This window comes from Cavia porcellus, unplaced genomic scaffold (genome assembly GCF_034190915.1).
Source record: "Cavia porcellus strain 051 isolate PalLab524CR breed Dunkin Hartley unplaced genomic scaffold, mCavPor4.1 scaffold_1, whole genome shotgun sequence".
Taxonomy (NCBI): Eukaryota; Metazoa; Chordata; class Mammalia; order Rodentia; family Caviidae; genus Cavia; species Cavia porcellus.
The window spans coordinates 228,702,401-228,717,725 of record NW_026947484.1 but is presented as its reverse complement, the minus strand read 5'-3'; the positions used below and the strand labels follow the sequence as shown (position 1 = coordinate 228,717,725).

Below are 15,325 nucleotides of genomic sequence, written 5' to 3'. Positions count from 1 at the left end.
ATTCAAAACGTTCAAAACATTCCATGACCATTTTGACTTTAGAGAAAATCTAGAAGTCGCAGGGTTCTAGATCTTATAAGGTAAGTGAGCACACACTGTAATGTGCAATCCTTCTTTTCCATTGGATGATATTCAGTGGCAGCATTCACCGTGTTTTGATCATGTCTCGTAAAGACATTCATGAAAGAGAGCTTCCAGAACTGTTTCCGAAAGTGGTAAGAACAGTGGGATAATTGTGTTTAACATGAGGGATAGTATTTTGAGGAGGATTAATGACAATGTGTCTTCTACGATTTTAAATATTTTTAAAGCTTAAGTATTGAATATAGCTTTCGATCCTACTTTGTATAGCTCTGAATCCTTTATGGAGGTGTGTTTGTTGATAGTATCTTAAATAATCTTAGATCGTATTCTGTAAACTTGTGTCTGTGTGTTTGAATGACTTTGACTTCTGCTTTTGCAGCTCGGGGTGTGGTTTTCTCTAGGCTGTGCCTATTTGGCCTTGGAAGATTACGGAGGCTCAGCAAAGGCATTTCAGCGTTGTGTGACTCTGGAGCCTGATGTAAGTGTACTTGGCCATCCTTCCTTGTTTCAGCTCCCTTCTCTTAAGTTATCTGCATTGTACTGTGTAGGTCAGAGCAGCAATTCTTTTTGTGGCGGAAGAATGTATACATTTGATGCAAGGTTATACTTCCCAGGCATAGGATTTATAAGTCTGAAAATAAGTTTTCCTTATAATGGTTATGATTACATTTAGAAAATAATTTTGATGAAATAATTTTTCAGTTAAAAATTTGTATTGAATGATACAGCAGTGTTACGTATGCTTCGCCACTTGCTAACATATGCTTCCTATGTTAATTGTGTTATTGTGTTATAAAAGTTCTTTTAGTGTGGCATCTTTTTTATTTAACAGCTTTATTGAGATGGTAATTTATGTCCTGTTTATCCATTTAAAATGTTTAAAACGGAGTGATTTTTTAGTATAATCAGAATTTTGAAGTTGAGAAATTTTCGTTGCCCAGTGAAGAAATCCTAGTACCTACCAGAAGTCATTTTCCATTTCTCTTTACACACCTCTGTTCCTCTCCAGCCCTAGGCAAACATTAATGCACATTTTGTCTCATTTCATATAAAAAGACTTGTGTTTCAGTTGAAACTTTATGCCTTTATGTTTTTAAGGTTCATCTGTGCTATAGCAGGTACCTCATTACTTTTTACTGACAAATAATATTTCATTGTATAACCGATCACATTTATCCACTTATCAGTTAATGAACATTTAACTATTTCTACTTTTTGACTATTATGAACATTATTCCTGTTAACATTCAGTTACAAGTCTTTGGTAGACATATGTTTTCATTTCTTGCGAGTATATACCTAATGGTAAAGTGGCTAGGTCTTTTTATTAAGGTATAAGAGTTCAAGTCTCTTGTAATTTGGAAATATTTTCTTCCATCCTTTGGGTATTGTTTTTTTTTCTTCTCAATAGTATCCTTTGAAACACAAAAGTGTGTGTGTGTAGTTGTGTGTATTTTGATGCTCTCTACCTCATCTGCTTTTTTCTTGTCTCATACTTTTATTGTAATATTGCGGAATCCATCATGAAGATTTACCCTTTTCTGTTAAGAGTTTTATAGTTTTAGCTATTGCATGTAGGTCTAGAGATCATTTTAAGTGTATGGTGTACACATTTAATTTTTGTGTATGGTGTAAGATGAGTTTCATTTTTTTATGTGTGCATATACAATTTTCCCAGAATCATTTCTTTAAAAAAACCAATTGATTGTAAGTATAAGAGTTTAATTATGGATTCTCAGTTGTTGTTATGGTTGTTGTTTTTAACCACATATGTGGCTATCCATCTGCCTGGACCACGTTCTTGTTTTTTGAAGCTTTGTAGTAAACTTTTGAAAATGCCAAGTGTGAATACTTTTTTTTCTTTTTTCAAAATTGTTTATGAATATTCAGGGTTCCTTTTCATATAGAAGTTTAACTTTGTCAATTTCTGCAAAAAATACAAAGAGAATGTACATTCAATCTGTATACTGTCTTAATATTGTCTTCTAATCCATGAATGTGAATATCTTTCCATTTATGTTTGAGAATGTGTTATACTTCTTCTTCTTTTTGATGCTGTTATAAATGAAATGGTTTTGTAATTTTTTGGACTGGTTATTACTATAGAAACACATTTGGATTTTATGTTAGTCTTGTATCCCACAACCTTGTTTAACTCATTTAGTAGTTCTATTTTTTAATGAATTCTTTTAGATTTTCCATATAAAAGGTCATGTTATCTAGCAATAGAAATGGGTTTACTTGTTCCTTCCAATCCAAGAGTCTTTTGTTTTTTTGCCCAGTGATCTGTCTAGCGCTTCTCCTAGAAGAGTACAGATAATTGATGAAAGCCATCATCTTTTTCTTATCTTTGCAGCACAGCTTTCAGTTTTTCACCATTGAGTATGTATAGTATTAGCTATGGATTTTTTTGTATACACCCTAAATATTCCTAGGAAGAAATTTTCTATTTTTAGCTTGTTGAATATTTTTATCATGTTAAATTCTGTCAGATGTTTTTGCTGTGTCTATTGAGATGATTATGTGGCTTCCTTTTCTTAGTCTAGCAATACAGTATCTTACATTGGTTGATTCTGGATATTGAACCAATCTTTCATTCCTGAGATAAATTCCATTTTGTCATTGTATGTAATACTTCTAATAGCTTGCTGGATTTGCTTTGCTAGTATTTCATTGAGGATTTTTGTGTCTATATTTTACAAGGAATATTGATCAGTAGCTTTCTTGTTTGTGATGTTTTTGATTGGTTTTGGTATCACAGTATGTCTTAGTCACTTTCTTTGTTGCTGGGACAGATTGCTGACACTTGCACCTTAAAGGAGACGTTTACTTTGGTTCACAGTTTGTGGAGGTTTCAGTCCATAGTTGACTGACTCTAATGGAGAACTGTCATAATGGAAGGGCCTGGGGTGGAGAGCTGCTCCCCATATGGGCACTTGTCCTGGAAGCTGAGTGACCAAAGGAGGAGTCACACTGGGGGGAGGCAATTAACTTTTCCAGGCCACCCCCTAGTGACTCATTCTTTCAACTGTACCATACTTCCTAATAGCAAGTCAACCATAGGCCTGCATAATCCAGTCACCTTCTGAAAGCTCCACCTGTTATGCACATGAGGCTTTTGGAGGGACATAATGTATACCATAACAGAAAAATACTGGCTTTATAGAGTCAGCTACAAGTTCCATCTTCTATTGCTTGGAAGAGATTGTGAGTCTTGGTGCTAATTCATCTTTGAATATTTTGTAAAATTCACCAGTGAACCCATCTGCCCCTGGGGTTTTCTGTAGTGATTATTAAATCAATTAATTATTGCAGGTATATTCAGATTTTCTCTTTCTTAAAGGATCAGCATGATACTTTGCGTCTTTCTAGGAGATGGTCCATTTTATCTAGGCTATATAATTTGTTGGTGTAGTTACTTGTATTATAATCCATTTGTTTTTGTTAACTTGGTAACAGTGACCCCTTTTCATTCTTAATTTTAGTAACTTAGATTTTTTTTCGCTTTTCGTCTTGAGTAGTATAAAGATTTGTCAGCTAACTTCTGGTTTCATTAAGTTTCTATATTTTAATAGTCTATTTCTTCAATGACTGCTCTAATCTTTTTTATTTCTCTCTTTCTTTCCTTTTCTTTTACTTTTTTCCCTCTCAGTGTATAGATTGAATTTAGGGTCTCACACATGATATACAAGCCCTCTCTGAACTTTATCCCCGGCCCTAATATTTATTATTTCATTTCTTGTTTAGAGTATTTATATTAGAAGTCCACCAAAATTACTTTTCATGCAAGATATGAACAAAAAGTAATGATTATGATATAGAACTTTAAGGATAGATACCAATTTTGCTCCACTTTATGCTTTCCAACTTCTCAATCACATTTTTTATATACATGTACACTACTTCAATTAATTAGTGTTCATAAATGACTGAATTACTAAAATAGATTCTTTGGGGCTAGAAAAGGTTAATGAACACTTAACAGGCATTGACTTAATGAATGCTTCAATTTTTGGAATCTAGCTTTCATCTCAAAGGCAGTGGAATCCCAGTGCTACCTAATTTTTTCCCTTTCCCATCCTTTAAGTGCAGGTGAAACTATATTTTGATATATCTATATCTATATCTATATCTATATCTATATCTATATCTATATCTATATCTATATGTAGTTGAGCAGCCATATCACAATGTTGCTTAGGCTTGTCTCAGGCCTTCTGAGTGTTGGGACTACAGGCACATACCACCATGCTGAGCATAAGTGCAATATATTTTAAAGACTACTCACAAATCTTAAATGAAAAGTTTGGTCGGTTTTGACAATTGCATGCTGTTGTGTAACTCATATCCCTTTCAAAACGTGGAACCACTTCAGTCATCCCAGAAGGCACCCTCCTGACTTATGTGCCATCCCTAAGAAATGCCTTACCCCTGTGTTTCTTAACAACTATTATTCTGGACTTTTTTCTCTTTCCATTACATTGCTTTTTCTGTATTTATGTGTAAACGGACTCATAGGCTATGCGCTTTTTTTCTGATTTCTTTTACTTGATACATATTTCACATTTTCATCTGTGTCATTTGTTGTAGTAGCAGTTAATTTCTTTTTGTTGAGGCATGGTATTGCATTATATGCATATACCTAATTAGTTTATACCTCATTCCATTGATGGAGTGTTGGATTATTTCTGCTTGTCATTCTAATGCAAATGCTTGTGTGGTCATAGGTCTTCATTTTTCTTAAATAAGAACTTGAAAGTGAGATAACAGTCATGTTACTGATGCTATTATGTTATTGTTTTAAACATTATTTTCTAGTTGTACAATGATAAAGTAATAAAAAGTTCATTTTGTGCTTTAACTTTGTATTCTTTCATTGTACTTTTCCTTCTGAGCGTGAAATTGTTGCATTTAAGTCCCTTTTATCCCCCCACCATTTAATTGGTATAGTTTTCTTTTACATATCCTTTTAAAGTTTTGAGAAAGTTTTGGATTTATGGGCTTAAAGTTTCATCAGATTGGGAAATTTTGACATTATTTCTTCAGATTTTGTTTTGGTTTCTCCGCTGAGGATTAAACCCGGCCTTCAAGCATGTTAGGCAAGCACGGTGCCACTGAGGTTCAGTCCACCCTCTCTTTCTCCTTCCTTTTTGGTGCTCTGCTTTTGTAGTTCTTATTTCACCCAGTTGGTCCTTAAAGCGGTATTATTTCTTCTTATTTTGTGTGTGTGTGCTTTGGTTTTGCTCTGTGGTTTATTTTCTGTTGCAGTGTCACAGTCCTGAGATGTTCTTTTTTCTGCACTGTTTCCTATGCCGTTAAACCTGTTCATTAAGCTTATTTCAGATAATAGAATTTTCAGTTCAAGAATTTTCATTTAGTTCTTTTTTTTTTTTTTTTAACATTTTCCTGTCTCTACTAAGATTTCCCAGCCAGTTTCTCAGTGTGTTTGGGTTTCCTTTAACTCTTTGAACGTAATCTGTATAGTAGATAAAGTCCTTCATACGCTTATTCCAACACCTCTTTAATTTCCAGGTCTGTTTCCAATAATGGATCTTTCCTTTGATTCAGGATGAAAATATTCTGCTTCTTTGCATAGTTACCCTTAATTTTATTGTATCCTGTGTATTGTGGGTGCTGTGTTGGTGAGCTTCTGGATATTTTTCTTCTCTGCCTTTTTTTTTTTAATTTGGTACCAAGGATCGAACTCATAACCTCATTCATGCCTGCCAGGCGGCACTTGTGCTGCTGAGCTAAACCCCCAGCCCATTTTTCTTCTCTTAAGAAGGGTTTTTATTTTGAATTTTATTTAATTTACTTGTAGATCATCTTGATTTACACTTTAAGGTAAGCATAAAATTGGAATAAAAATCTTTCTCGCAAGGTATAACCTGTGGTTAAATTTAATGCCATGCGTAAGACTTTCCAGTCTGTTGGGTTGGAACTTCAATAACTCCTATATGACTTCCAAATTTTCATTCAGCTGCAGCTCTCTGCAGATTGTTCTTTGGAGACTTCAAGAAGTTTTGCCTTGCACCTGGATGACAGTATTTAGCCATAGATTCCGGGGGATGTTTATTGAAATTTCTAGAGCTCATTCTTGAGCCATATGTCTCTCTCCTATGGTATTTTAGTCTGCAAATTCCAGTTCCCTTTCGACCCCAAACTCTGATCCTTTTTTCTTCATCTCAGTAATACTTGCTGTGCTTTTTTGGTTTCTGCCTCTCCGTGCTGCAGTCCTGAAAATGCCTCTAAATAAGAGGCTGAGCTGGTTGTTGAGATACCTTAGCTTTGCCCTTCTCTCCAGAATCACGCTTCTGTGCTGTCTGTTGTGCAGCTTCTCCAAAATAGTTGTTTCCTATATTTTGTCCAGTTTGTAACTCTTTATGATGAGAGGGCTACTTTGACACTGTCTTTTGTCTTGTGAGGAAGGAGAGATTCAGTACTACTTAATCTTTTGAATCATAGGTATAGAATTTGAGAACTATATATTGAATATTTTATTTTGAAAGTAGAAGAAAGATGAACAAACGTAATCCACATCATTCTTGTTAACACCAACATTTTTCTAAAAAATTTTATTTTTGTATTAGATAATAGAAATAGAGAAATGTGTTTGGTTGATGAAAAACTAGTAACACTTGAGAACACTATTCAGTCTTTCTCGCCTGTCCGATGAAAAGATGATGGTAAAAGGCAAAGCCTTTGAAATGCAGAAACCAGTGTTCTACATTCCTTGGATTTGTAATAAATCTGTATGCTCTATGAGTTATGTTGTAAAATGTCAAATCTAAATGTGAAAATAAAATCTTAAGAAATTTCCAGATCAGTTCTATAATAGTTTTATCATTGCTTGACTAATATTTGAAATTTTTGTAAATTATAAAAATTAAACTTGGTTTAATTTTATGTTTTGCTTTTAAACATACCTTACTAAACATAACTTAATAAAAATTGTGATTTTTAAGACTATATATTGGACTGTTATATTTTTGGCTTCAACAATTACTTCCTAAGTGAGAATAGCCTATAACTGGGTTCTCTATCATTTCAGAATGCTGAAGCTTGGAACAATTTATCAACTTCGTATATCCGATTAAAACAAAAGTAAGTACATCAGAGAAATATGAAGAACTGTGCTTCCAAAAGCAGCGAATAATTATTTTTTCCAACTGAATATTGAGGCATTATATTTTATTGTCTTCCCCCTTTTTACCTTTACAGGAGTTAGAATAACTCACTAATATTCTTTGAATTATAAATGTGCAGCTTATGTCTTAAAAACATTTAATATATAGTAAAATAAAAAGTATCATTGAAATCTTTATTTGGTGTTTAGGTTTTACATACTAAATTTCGTTACATGATAAAAGGAAGCAAGCATGCTTTTAGTTGGCCATCTCTAATGGTAGATTTTTTATTAATTGCTTTATAGTAGACATTATGGATAATTTTAAATAAATATGAATCAGTATTTTTAGGAATTATAGGTTAAAAATAAAATAGTATGTCACATTATTTTAGAAATTGATTAGAAATATAAGCTGTATGTTGTAACTATCAAATGAGAATACAAAAGGGGACTACAGCAATAATAGATGATATTTGTAGAGCACTTATTACGTGTCAGGCATTTATTTAGGCCTGTGAGGATCTGGGGGGAGAGGAGATATGTCAACCTGGCTTAGAAATACTAATGTTGGACCCAAGCTAAATTTGAAGGATGAGAATGGAGGACAAATGAGTCTTTTAAGCCAGGGAAACAATGTGAGCAAATTTGGAGCGACAAGAAGTGAATGAATTATTTTAGAAGATAGGAGGTAGTATAGTCCAGCTAGCATATAATGTGAGTTCTGTGGTGAAAGATAAGAGTGGAAAGCTAAGTTTGGGTCAATTGCTGTGTGTTCTGGTTTTTCTAACAAGTGGATAACATCTCATTGGTAATAGCTAGAAATTTTGGCTAATTCATGAAGAAAAGTTTTTTTTAGGAAGCTTTATCTGGCAGCAGTGTGTTAGACAAACTAGAGAGGAAACTGGGGCTCGGAAACCAGTTAGGAGACAGCTGTTGTAACAGTCCAGGCATGAGATAGCTGAAGTGGAAAAAGAAAGGGTGGATCCCACAGTTTATAAAGGGGACGACTGACGGGCTTAGTGACTGGCTACAAAAAGCGGGGGAAAGGGAAGAGGCTGTTGCTTTTGCCCATTTTAATACATTAATTAAAAGATGGGTATATCTCCATTTTTATTTGGCATTATTTTCAAATTTAATTTACTTTTTCTTTGTGGAATCACAAGATATTTCTGGAGATACCATTGAAATCATGAAATGCTTCCTTTGTTATTGGATGATAATCTACATAAATAAAGTATTGTTTGTTGTAGAGTTTCTTCAGAAAATAATATTATGTTTTTGATTGAAACTGATTATATTAAACCCAGTGGCGGCCTCTGGTTTAAAGGAGTGGGTAGGAGAAATCCCTGTCATAGTTGTAGAGTGATTTCATTGAGTTTTTCTGGTTACTGAGATAATTTTGTATGTAGTAAGGCTCTTGATACGCCCTATTTTGTCTTCTAAACCACTAATCTTTGGAACTCTATGTAGACAATTCTTGCATATTATTCTTTTTTTCATACTTCCTTGCATTTCTGCTCCTTCACGAGCAAGTTTATATGTAGGATTAAAGGTGTAAGGTCAGAGGTAAATCATTACATTATTCTAGCCTTTTTACATTCATTCATTCATTCATTTATTTAGCTATTGCTCCAGACTTACTAATTTTTGGCTCATGAAATTGTTACTTCAGAGACAAACTATTACTGCTCCTCTCAAAACAGTCATATTTGTGCTCTAAAATGACCTATGTCATGATCTCATTTTTGCTTTTTACCGTAGGGTTCTTTGCTGAAGTGCTCTTTCCATTGCTGCGTCTTATTTCCCAGGCATCACTTCCCTGCCAGTCCCCTGGGAAATTGCTCGTTTCAGATACCATGTAACTATCATAATGCAGTCTCTCTACCTTACTGAGTTTGATAAATGATCCTGGCAGGAAGCTCCTAAAATAAGAAATTCTGGGGCCAGGGATTTAGCTCAGTGGCACAAGTGCTTGCCTGGCAAGTGCAAGGTTGTGAGTCTGATCCCTTGTACCAAAAAAACAAAAACAAACAAATGAAAGACATCTTCAGCAAAAACAAAAAAATAATTCATTTCAAAACCTCTGAAGCTAGGCGCTTGTGTTAAAAGGTGGGAAAACATACAAGAAAAAGGATAATCCTCATGACGCAAATTGCTGCTTGTTATTTTTCAAGAGAATAATTTCATTCCTACCCTTCTATAAATAAGAGACCTGAATGCACCACAAGTGAAGTCAGTTGCTGTTACGTATGGTACTAAGGAGTAGAGTAAGGATTTTTAAAAATTTCTATATGATTTGTATTGAATTTTGAAGAAGTATTTCATTCTTTTTTATTTCCTTTGTTTTGCAAGGGAGGATCCATTAGTAGTTCTCAGTGAAGACTGACAGCTTGATTGGCATTCAGTATGCTTAGCTATATTGTATTCTAGTTAAAATAGTTACTATTGCTCTTTTTAAAATTTGGTCTTCTAGAGTAAAAGCTTTTAGAACTTTACAAGAAGCTCTCAAGTGTAACTATGAACACTGGCAAATCTGGGAAAACTACATCCTCACGAGTACTGATGTTGGGGAATTTTCAGAAGCAATTAAAGCTTATCACCGGCTCTTGGACTTAAAAGACAAGTACAAAGATGTTCAGGTAAGATATTCATATTTTGTTATGTCAGTTTTTATTTTATATTAATCCTTGACTACATGAAATATGTATTATTTCCTTGAATATTGCATGTGCATTGTTAAACATACAGATAATTATTTTATTAGTCAAATATTCTTAGTTATGCATTATGCTGGCACTCTACTGTTTGTATGTCTGGATAGCTATAAAATGAATATTACTGTGACTTAATTATGAAAATCTGACATGTTTACATAGATACTGTCAGGTCACAGAAACTAAATAGAATTTTCTTTGCATTAATTGCTTTTGGTAAATCATTATATTGTGTGATTTGTAGTGTAGTTGAACCTTGGTTCACCAATTTAATCCTTTCCACGATTCTGGTTGCAAATCAAATTAGATGAGAACTGAATCAGAATTAGTTCATGCTGAGTTTATGAGGAAATTTGATTCTGTTCTCATCCAGTTCAATTTGCAACTAGAATCATGGAGAGAATTGAGTTTATGAACTGAAGTACCACTGCAGCTGGAATATAGTCTCAACTCATTTATCCACTCATTTGGCAAGCATTTACCTCACTCTTTCATATAATAATAACAATGTAGAAATGATGGATGATATTTTCTTTGCAATGTTTAATAGTTCTCTTTTTTTGGTGAAATGAAGTTAATCTTCAGAAAATGTGAGTCCTTTCCAGCCACTGTTTTTTATACAATGGGATTAAATAAGCAAGACTTTTCAGGTTTAATTATGAATGAAGCTAGCATACAAACACAGGATATGTAAGAGCTTGTAGGGTATAAGTTTAGAACACTGAAATTTAAATACTTTATGTCTTGATACTTGTAAGAATCAATATATGCTATTTAAAATGATGAATTTGGAATTAAGAAAAATTAGGAACAATGTCTAATACATGACAGTGCAGTGCCTCTCTGGTCTTATGGCATATCATCTGTACCCCAGTTATCCTGAGGTACAGTTTATTTGGGCATATCTTAGAGCCCTAGCCTTCGGCTTATCTATGTGCCCTTACAGGCATAGCTGTATAATTGACAGTAATGTTATCTTCCGCCTCAGGAAGTCTGTGGCTTCAAGTAGAACCATGCATCTACCTGGAGAGGCTGCACTGGCTCCTTCAATTACTTTTCTTTTTCTTTTTTCCCCACTTCCTCCTCACTTCCTCTTCTCTTTTTTTTCCTGTCATATTATTATACATTCATTTTAGAGAATGGACTTGAATTTTACAGAGTAGAAATCATTTAAAATGTGAGTGAAGGTGCAGCAGAATTTAGCATTCTGAAGAGGACGTGAGTTCTAGCAAATCCACTTGCACAGCCCCCCAGCAGTCGAGCGCTCGCCCTAGTCACATGGCTGACATTCTCCACGGACACAGTTCTGTCTCCTTCACATTTCTTCTCTCGGCACGGCACACTGATGAGGCTCCAAATAGATCTCAATGCGTTGCAGACCACCGAGGATATCACTTATTTTTTGTGTACTTCATCCTTGATTTGTCAGATGATCTGTCTTTACTAGGAAAGCTTTTGAAAGCTGTTCCTCAAATCTCAGGGGATACAATATACTCCATCTTATGCTTCAAATTTGTTCTGTTATTTTCTTTCATGTTTAAAAAAAATGTGTATGAAATGCATGCTGTACTTCTCAGTTCCAGCATTCTTTGGCATCACCAACTGTCAAGAGTGAGCGGGGGCCTTAGTAGAGTCCCCTAGAGTAAGCTGAATAAGCTTAACTCCAAATCAGAAGGAAGTATTAAGCTCTGCTTGTTCCTGATCAGACTGGAGAGGGAGATTCTCCACCGTGGCAGTCTACTTTCCTGTCCGATCGGCATTCGTGTTGGCTGTCTGGCTGTGTCATCTCTTTGTCTTGGAATTGGCTTTCTTGGTCAGTGTGATACCATTAATCTTCTGTCATGTGCCTCTAATTCCAAAGTCATCTGTTTTTCTTTGTAATGTGAGTGGAATATCTCAGGTAAAGCTGTACTTTAACCTATACTGTTTATCATATCTGTTAAGGATTAGGTACAAATAGTTCACCAATGTGACTTTTTGGATCCCAAGAAAATCCTGATCACCCTTTCATGTTTGGCGCTAAAAGGGTTAGGTTTATATAAAGAACCCAGATGGCTAAGTCTAGCCCGTCTCTTCATATGTCAGATGGACTTGTGTGGGTTGAAGTATGTAAGCGTCAAAGAAAAGGACTTCTATTTTCTCTGTCACTTACTCTTCCCTGCATTCAAGGGACATAGCACAAGTCAAAGTGGGACATGGTAAAGTGATAATATCTAACATTTTCTAAAGGTTTGCTGTGTCAGACACTATTCTAAGCCTTTTACATGTATTAACTCATTTAATTCTCACCACAACTGTGTAGCACAGATTTGTATTATCATAAGCAGGTGCGTATCTCTGTGTGCCCTTTCTTCCTGTCCTACTACTTTGTTTGTTTTAAGAGAACTAATGATTTTATGAGGAAAAATAACTCGTCAAAGGTTGTTTTGAAAAAGTGCTTCTTTTACATCATAAACAGTTGCAAAGTCACTAATATGATGTTGATTTTAGTTGGTTTAAGTATGCCAAATCTTGCTGAAAGACATATATATTCCATACAAAAGAAAACAAAATGAAACAAAGAAATCATTGCTTCCTTCAAAATGATGATTTAGAATAAAATATATTCAGCCTACATGATTCCTGTTGCTTGCAGTTGCAGTAGCTGAGAAGGTATTGGAGAATTCTACTTAAATTTCCCTTAATTTTCACATTTGAATTTATGGGGGAATAGAACTAAGAGCATAACAACTACAGCTGATTTGCTAAGATCAAACTGTCGTATTTAGTACCTCTAAAGGACTTCCTCTGATGTAGGAATAGCCACAATGAGGTAATTTGTTCATGTCTTGATATCCTGTGTGAGCCTGTCGTTAGCTCTCTTTTGAAGTGTTGTGAAACTCTGATGGCACTGTTTAGTGTCTGGCAGGTGTGTTCAGAATCTCTAATGGTTAGTTTTGTGATTCTATGATGGACAGAAAGTCTGTCTAGTGATAGGCTCAGGCATATCCAGCTTCATAGGATATGCTGTCAACATGCTTTTTAAAATTTTCTTAATCTTTTTGAGACAAGGTCTCACTGTGCAGTTCAGGCTGGCCTTGAGCTCACTTTGTAACCCATGCTGGTCTCAAACTTGCAACAATCCCCCTGCCTCAGCCTCTGAGTGCTGGGATTGCAGTTGTATACTACCACACCCAACTTTCAACATGTTTTTTGATAACTAGTAAGTGCACACAGACGATTGATTGCCTAGGATAATTTTATCTTGGTTTTAAAAAATGATTTCATCAGGCTCTATATATTTTGCCAGCTGTTTTCTTTTTGGCCTTTTTTGAGACAGGGTTTCACTGTGTAATTCAAGCTGGGCTTGAACTCACTATGTAGCACAGACTGACCTTGAATTCATGATGATCCTCCTGCCTCGGCCTCCCAGGTGCTGGAACTATAGGTATGCAGCACCAAGCCTGGATGCAGCTATTGTTTAAAAAATTCTCTGATGTTCTTAATGTTTGACACTGCCTGACTCCATTCTATTTTAATTTGCTGTAAAATTCTTTTTATCTATTCTTTTCTACTTCTTTATAGTTCTAAATTATTGTACTTTTAATTTTTTCTATTGTGAGTATATGAGAATATATAAATTCATACATAGATTAAACTTGCTGCTTGTTTTCTTAGTGTACATAATACAGGAAGGAGCAGATATGCAAACTGTATTGATTTTCTTTCTATGTCCTGAATTTTGACTAAGGTATAGATCAATAAAACTTACAAATGCTTTTGTGTGATAGGATTTTTTTTATATTCATGTCTAGGATATATACAGTACTTTTATTTATCTATCATAAAACTGATTTTCGTGGTTGTACATTAACTAGTTCATGTTTGGTTTCCCAGGTTTCTACTGTTGAAAATAATGCTGTGAAAACCCTTGTAGACACATCCTTGTGTATATCTATTATGGTTTAGATCTACAGTGCCGGGACGTGGAGGGGCGGGTCACTAAGCACATGACCTGGAAGGTGTGTTTCTTTTCTTTTCTCTTTTCTTTTTTTTTCTTTTCTTTTCTTTTCTTTTTTTTCCTTGCCCCTGTCCCTGTCTTGTCCTTTTATTGTTTGTTTGTTTGTTTTTGTCTTTTGAAGGCAGACTTCCCCTAAGCAGTTCAGATTGGCCTTGAACTCACTTGGCAGCCCAGGCCAGCTGTGAACTTGTAGCGGTCCTCCTGCCTCAGCCTCAGGAGTGCTGGGATTACAGGTGTGTGACACCACACCTGACCTTGGAAGGTGTGCTCTTGCCCTAGCTCATGCTTCCTTCTCTCTGCTTCCTGACTGCAATGAAGTGAGCTACCGTGTCCTTTTGCCACGCCATTTTGGCCTTGGTGCCAGCAGACCAGGCATGGACTAAAACCATTAGCCACAGTTACTGTCTCATCTTTAAGGTCGGTGGTGTCAGATACTGTGTCCCAGCTGTAGGAAAATGGACTAATACAGTGTCATTGCTTCTTTGCTCAGTGTAAATACTACTGTTCATTTGCTAGTTCTTTTCATTTTTGTAGTTTTTTTCTTATTCTTGATAAGTTTGCAATCATGGAAAAATAATGTATTATATTATTGACACCTGCTTTGCTGTTTACATACATAGGGATTAAGGTACATTAACTGCTTAGTATGTTCCTGCTGTATAACATGACTTGTCATTTATAGGGCATACAGTAATCTGAGATGGAAATTAAATTTTCCTCAATTAACTCAATTAGTGTAAGACCCAGAGAGCTGGCATAATTTCACCAGACGTGGTTAGTGGATAGAAATCACATGTAAACATGCCTATTTTTTTTCGCTGTGTTTTGAAGTCTGTGGGGAACTTACAGTGAATAATATATTTCCCTATCATGTATATGTGTAATAGGGTTTTAAAAAAATGAGACATTCTTGACATATAATAAAACATACAGGTTTTAAAATTTTTTATTTTATTTTTATTTAAAGAGAAAAAAGAAAGGAAATAAAAAAACAAAGCAGTAAAAGGGCACAAGTAATACAGAATTTCAAGAAAAAAATATAGTAAGAAATCACTAGTTAATAGGTTACATATTGTCATCTTAGAAACAGTTGTCCAAATTATAAAATTAAAGCATATAAAGTGGACATTCATACAGTGAGGTTGCAGACAGTTCTGTTCATTGATCCAACAAAAGCTCAGTAATATGGTTTTCTATCCTATACACTTAAAGATACTTGCAGTTATATCCTTTAGACCACTTTCTTTTCCTCTCTTTTTTACAATAACAATTACACTTTTTGGGTTTTATTACTCCCACAATTCTTATTTTTTTTAAGAGATTAAAACCAAATGTGACTAAACAAAATGGAGTCAGTTAAAACAGAAGGATGGGCATAGTACATGATGCAAAAATAGA

At 34.8% G+C, this 15,325-nt stretch overlaps 1 protein-coding gene across 2 annotated transcripts in view; it reads left to right on the top strand.

The window, feature by feature from the left end:
* Positions 1–15,325, top strand: part of Ttc27 (tetratricopeptide repeat domain 27) — a 202,539-nt gene that overhangs the window by 159,554 nt on the left and 27,660 nt on the right. For both annotated transcript variants that reach the window (XM_063230045.1, XM_003473020.5), the window contains 3 exons: positions 464–562; positions 7,136–7,188; positions 9,687–9,852. In XM_063230045.1, coding sequence (XP_063086115.1) covers positions 464–562; positions 7,136–7,188; positions 9,687–9,852 — 318 coding nt within the window. The remainder of the gene's footprint in view (positions 1–463; positions 563–7,135; positions 7,189–9,686; positions 9,853–15,325) is intronic.